The sequence below is a fragment of the Aptenodytes forsteri genome, unplaced genomic scaffold, assembly GCF_000699145.1.
Source record: "Aptenodytes forsteri isolate BGI_AS27 unplaced genomic scaffold, ASM69914v1 Scaffold123, whole genome shotgun sequence".
Classification (NCBI taxonomy): Eukaryota; Metazoa; Chordata; class Aves; order Sphenisciformes; family Spheniscidae; genus Aptenodytes; species Aptenodytes forsteri.
The window spans coordinates 4,287,593-4,293,592 of record NW_008794408.1 but is presented as its reverse complement, the minus strand read 5'-3'; the positions used below and the strand labels follow the sequence as shown (position 1 = coordinate 4,293,592).

Here is a 6,000-nt window from a genome sequence, read left to right as displayed (position 1 = left end):
ATGGGTGGGGGGGGGAGGGTGTAGATGATGTTGCTTTTGTATCTGTACCTTTTGGGCTTCTTGTAGTGGCTCATTAACCTTTTTTTGTCCTTGTGTTGTGGCTTGATATTTTTCTCAGGAATGACAACGTGCCCATTTCTGAATTGATTTCACTGTATTGATCACATCTTGCTCTAGGGGTGAGCTGAGATCCATGTAAACATTATCTTTTTAGAAGGAAGTGGAATTAAAGCTGCTCTAGCACCTGCTAATGTAGGATGCGACCAGACTTCCTGTTCAAGAGGAAATCCTAATTTACTCTTCCTTGTAAACTGAAGGCTGATCAGCTTACCACATAGTAACCTTTTGACTTGTAAACACTGTGTTCCTCTGGACTGCTTTTAGCCTATAGAAACTATTTCCCTCAGGCTTGGTGGTAACTTGAACAGTAAACTTTGGTGTGGAATACCATGAAAAAGCAGCAACCCTTTTCTGCTGAATTAATTTTAATGCAGTCAAGCATACCTACAAACTCAAGTAGGTACTTAAGATGCCTTCAAGTTCTAAGAAGGTGACTGTATTTTTCTTTGCACTCTTAATCACCAGCGCAGTGTTAAACAAAGAAACTTGTTATCCTTTGGGTATGGAAAACAAATTGAGTTATTGTGATTATTTGCTTTGTGATGCAGACTTTCAGCCCTTGAAAATGCATGTTATATGTGGGTGGGGAGTTGGCTCTGGTTAGGATAGCCATGGTGAATCACTGGCAGTAGTGCCAGTTTTGGCATGGATGAAGATTTGGGTTGGGGCCAGTAAAGTGAGTTACAGTGCTTTTTTTTTTTTTTATTGTTTATTACCAGCCCCTGAAAAGATTTTTCTGTCCTTGAGGAGGAAGGAAGAGATCAAATTTAGCAGGAGCAGTATTTGTTTCCTCTTACTGCTAATACAGCAAAAGAAAGCTGCTTCTGAAATATGTATGTTCTCCAGGCTTCTGACAGCCTTGCTTAGATGAGTGATTGGAGGCCTCTGGACTAGGTACGCAGCTGAGGCTCTCCTTAGGGATCCCACAACTGTGAGGTTTTGAATGAGGGGCAGATTCTGGGACTAAGAACTCAAAGTAGTTCTAGAACTTTATATAAAAAAAAAAATCATCTTGCAAAGATCTGCATCTATATTCCTTCTGCCTATGTAAATAGTAGAAATTTAAATATGCTGCCAGCATAACCTGTTCTGTTCCTCTGGGGATTGATACAGCGTACTGAAATGGTGGAAGTGGATTGATTCACAAGGAACCAAGACTCCTCGTTTTTACTTCTTTTCCTTGTCTTCTCTCACCGCACCCCAAACACTTAATTTATTTTTGTTCCTTTATGGTATTCAAAGCATGTTGATAATAGAATGGTGGTGTTAAATGTAAAAAAAGTTCAGTTTCCTTTCTAATGCTTTTTTCCCCTGAGGCATTAGGGCTCCACTGGCATGCATGTGCCCAACTCCCATTCAGTGTGTTTTTATGCATCTCTCTTGCTAGTATGGCTCTTAAATTGTTTATAAGAAATACTCTTAAAACAGGCAGAACATTTTTTTTTTTGTTGGCTCAAAAGAGCAAGCTTACTATTTCTTTCTGATTCAAACGTGTGTGAAATATAATTCAAATTTGTGTGAAATATATGTTAAAAAAAAAACCACCACCTTTGTTTTCCTTTTTTTAAAGTTCAGACTTTAACACTTTTCCTGTAGCATAAACAGTCACTTCTGTTAGTAGACTTCTGTTACAGATAACATAAAGATACTGGTCTCTGAAGAAATCTTGTGACAGAATTTCAACTCTGTTTAAAACGAATTATTAATGGCTTTTGTTTCTGTTCTCTCTCTCCTCCTTTCTCCAAAGAGCACTCTTTACATAATGTCACTAGAGAACACTGAGGATATAATAGAATAAATCTGTAAAAAGGGTTCTCTTGAGAAACTAAGTCCTGAGAAAATTGACAAGACAGCTGCATCTCTGGCTGCCCTGGTCTTTCAAGAGACTGTAGCACTCCAGAACAAACTAGCTAATATCTTGAAAGCTGTCTTCATAGAGAGGAAAAAGCTATGGTGCTTGATGCACTAAGCCAGCAGTCTCCTTTTGAAAAGCAATTTCAACTTTTTTATACCAATCACAATTTTTATCCTAGTGTGAGATGATTATGTGAAGATGGGACTTCTTGTGAAAGAACAACTAATTTATGTACAGTTCTCATAACACATAATGCTTGGTGTTGTTTGTTGCCATGGTGTGTAATATGGTTGAGCAAGATGAGTTCCAGTAAGGATGTTCAACAGGACTAGTATGTCCCTTCTAAACAGGAGAAATAAAGTTTTGTTATCTGCACATTGAACAGTTGACCTTGTTCTTGAGAATGGTAAGTGTAGTGTTATAAATACCTGTAATGCTGATAATTAAGCATCATGTTGCTAACTTTTTTAACATGTGAACTTACATCTTAGGTGTCATTATGGTTGGCAAGGACAGTTCTGTGATGAGTGTGTCCGCTACCCAGGCTGTGCTCATGGGAGCTGTAATGAACCATGGCAGTGTAATTGTGAAACCAACTGGGGTGGCCTGCTCTGTAACAAAGGTACTTAACATTAATGTACAGGAAAAATAAGTAAAGTTGCATGATTAACTGATAACTCATTAACCATTTTTTTCCTGCTAGTGTGCAACTACCTGAGTATTTCTGTGCCTAATTCTTTTCTGGCAGATGGTGCCTAAACATCATAAGTATAGGAAGTTTAAGGCAAAAGGCTTGGAATGGTCCCGACTCTTCTAACACATGCAGTTGTCTCTTGCTCATCCTTCCCTGTTCTGTGGATAGTAATGAGATGACAGGCTAGCTAATGGAATATGGGGATGATGTGGGTGAATGATGTTCAAGCCAGAAAGGCATCTGTATGTCTGACTAGGGATTAAAGTGGTGAGATTTGTGTTCCCTGTCGATTGACACTTTTCTCTGTCCAGATCTGAATTACTGTGGAAATCACCATCCCTGCCTGAACGGTGGAACGTGTATGAATACTGAACCAGACGAATATCGCTGCGCTTGCCCAGACGGCTACTCTGGAAAGAACTGCGAAATTGGTACTTCTGGATATTGCATGTATCTTCAGAAATCTGAAACTGTTTTAGGCATGGCTACGTTCTAGTTAGCCAGGTGGCATTTTTATATGCTCATTGTTGCATTTTTTTTGTAGAGCGGAGGGGCTGTTTTCTCCTTTCCAGAAGCTAGCTTGGTTTCTGAGAGGGGAAGTGTGGAAAGTGATGGTGTGCAACTTGTCCTTTCAACTTGATTGTTACTTTGTGTGACAGTGGGGATATGCAAGCTCTGTCTCTCCTGTCTAGTGCCTTAGGCTGGCTATTCAGAAACCCACTGAAGGCAACAGAAATGCTGCAACAGTTTCCCTTGGATTTAGATAAGACTGAGAGTATTTCTTCCCTTTTGGCTTCTTCCCTTCCTTAATCCAAGCGTGCAATTGGGCCATAGTCTCATGGAAATGGGTTACAGGTGCACCTTTCCCTGTTTGTCCCTGCTACCCATTTTCTTGTCTTCTGGCTTGCTTGCAAATGTGCATCTTATACAAGCTGGCAACTAAGGAAGGTAGTAGTGATGGACACTTCAGTTTTAACTGTGGTGTGGGATTTTGGCCCAATTTTTAGCTGCCTGAATGTGTTGACTATCCTTTTTGATCAACTGAAACTTGATTTTTTAAAATCATCTTTTAATACGGGACTCTTAATACATTTGGATTAATGATGCAGATGTTAACTACTATGGAAACGTGTTCAAGCCCTCCTACAGAGTCATCTTGAGCAGTCTAAATGAAAAGTTAAGTATTCCCTGCTCCCATTGGCAAAATGGAGGAAAGCATTTAAACCATATTTCTGATGAAGTATGCCTTCTTGACTAGAGTTTAACAGATCTGTGTCTATCCAACATGAAAAACTGCTTCCTATCTCAACCACACCTCAAAGATAGTGTATTGCTTTTTTCCATGTATATCTGTGTATGTGTTACACAAACAACAAAATTTTCATGTACTGCAGACTATTTTGGTATTTGGAGATGTTTCCTGACTATTCTGTCTCTGGAGATAAAGGGGCAAGTGTGCAATTTCTATTTCTTTTATATTTTGCTTTAAAGTTTTCATTTTTCTCCAAACATCAAATCTTTCGGTTCAGTTTTGTCACCTGTCGTATTCAGTTGGGTGTTCTGCAGTGACTTCCTTTGCCGTGATGGATTGTTAAATCCTTTTTTAAAATGTGATATTCCTAGTCTTCTCACTTTGAAGTTTGCTATTCCTTGATATAGTTGTAAGTGGAGATGGAAAGAACCCATTTTTTTTCTTTAACTTAACTGTTTGGCCTTAAGTTCACTAAACTATTATCAGTAGAAGGTTTTCACATTTATCAGGATGTAGATCTTCTTTGAACTTCTATAAAGTGCTGTGTGGTATTAATGACACTATCAAAACTTGAATTTTGCTTCAGCTGGTAGAATGTGATGCAAAGTTTTGGCTAAAATGGACGACATCTTGTCTTAGCTTGTCCCGAAAGTTGTGGGGAAGCACCTTGGCTCTCCAGATGAGGAGGCAGTGATAAAGGGAGCCATACATTTGAGTTCTATACTGGTTATTAGCAGTAGATTGGTATACGAGCTGCTTTAGGTACTAGTACCTAACATCCTAGGCAATGTAAATTCAGTTTGCAAACTAGATAACAGCCCTGAAAGAAAGATTCCAAAAAATAAATGCTAGTAACAATTAGAAAGTCTTACCTAGTAAGCGGATTGTTTTCTTCTTTCCAAAAGCTTCCTTGGCTTCTGAGAGAGGAAAATATCAAAAGTGATGGCATACAACTTGTCCTCCCTCAACTTGATTGTGGCTTAGTGCAGCTTCTGCAAGTGTTACAGCCCTACATGGAGTGACAATAAACAGTACTGCCTATAATTGCAAGTAGCTCTATACTTTGCTGTTTCTAAGGAACAGTATTAAAATGAAGCTAAACAGACCTTTGGTACTTAAACTATTACTACTGTTCAGACCTCTGTATACAGTATATCTGTTTTGTCTCACTCAAGGGAAAAAAAAAAAGTGCTGGAGCACTCCCGAGGTGGAAGTGCGTGGCTGGAAGCAGTAGGTTAATGGGGAGCTTCTCTAGCTCTTGGGATATTGAGATATGAGTGACTTGTCTGCCTTCAGGTTTTCTAGTCAGTAGATATGAGGGATGATGCACCTTCAATAAAATCCTGCTTCAGTCTCCTACTGGGAATCTTACTCTCTGCGGCTGGGAGAGGGAGGCTCCAAACTTCTGTACAGGCACACCTCTACTGCTCATGCTCTTGGTCACTTCAATCAGAATGCAATTTCTAACCATGTAAGTTCTCCTCAATTGACATTGGAAGAGTACTTAGCAAGAATTTCTTTCCCTCTTTCTTCCCAGCGGAGCATGCTTGTGTATCTAATCCCTGTGCTAATGGTGGAATTTGTCACGAAATTTCATCAGGCTTCAAGTGTCACTGCCCAGCAGGGTGGAGTGGACCAACATGTGCTATTGGTGGGTATGCATTTGCTGATGACTGACTCATTGGGTTGGAAGGGTTGATACAGCTTACTTGACAATCATTCTCTGTGGGTATGGAATTTAGTGGTAGTCTTCTACCTTACCTGTCTTTTAACAGCTATGCATTGGGAGCCTCTGAAAAGATTAATGGTACTGTGCAGCCAGCAGTATCTATTTGATGCAGTTGAGATGTACAGGTTATCAAAAGCATAGCTGGACCATATACAAAGAAATGCCCTGTTGCCAAAGCTTGTAGGACAATTTCTGACTCTTTAGCTGCTCTAAAGCAAAATACAGAATGGATTCATTTTAAGTGATGTCAATGTGAACACGAAAGGTTTTCCCCTTAAAGTAGTAGAAGAGTAGATTACTCAATTAAATGCTTAAGTGCCTGGTTTGGAAGACAGGGAAGTGGTTGAAAT

General features: G+C 39.5%; 1 protein-coding gene across 1 annotated transcript in view; it reads left to right on the top strand.

Annotated features, from left to right (window-relative positions):
• JAG2 (jagged 2) overlaps positions 1 to 6,000 on the top strand; it is a 72,824-nt gene that overhangs the window by 43,986 nt on the left and 22,838 nt on the right. Inside the window, exons 5-7 of the mRNA XM_019474393.1 lie at positions 2,467 to 2,597; positions 2,981 to 3,100; positions 5,459 to 5,572. Of these exons, the coding sequence (XP_019329938.1) occupies positions 2,467 to 2,597; positions 2,981 to 3,100; positions 5,459 to 5,572 (365 nt within the window). The remainder of the gene's footprint in view (positions 1 to 2,466; positions 2,598 to 2,980; positions 3,101 to 5,458; positions 5,573 to 6,000) is intronic.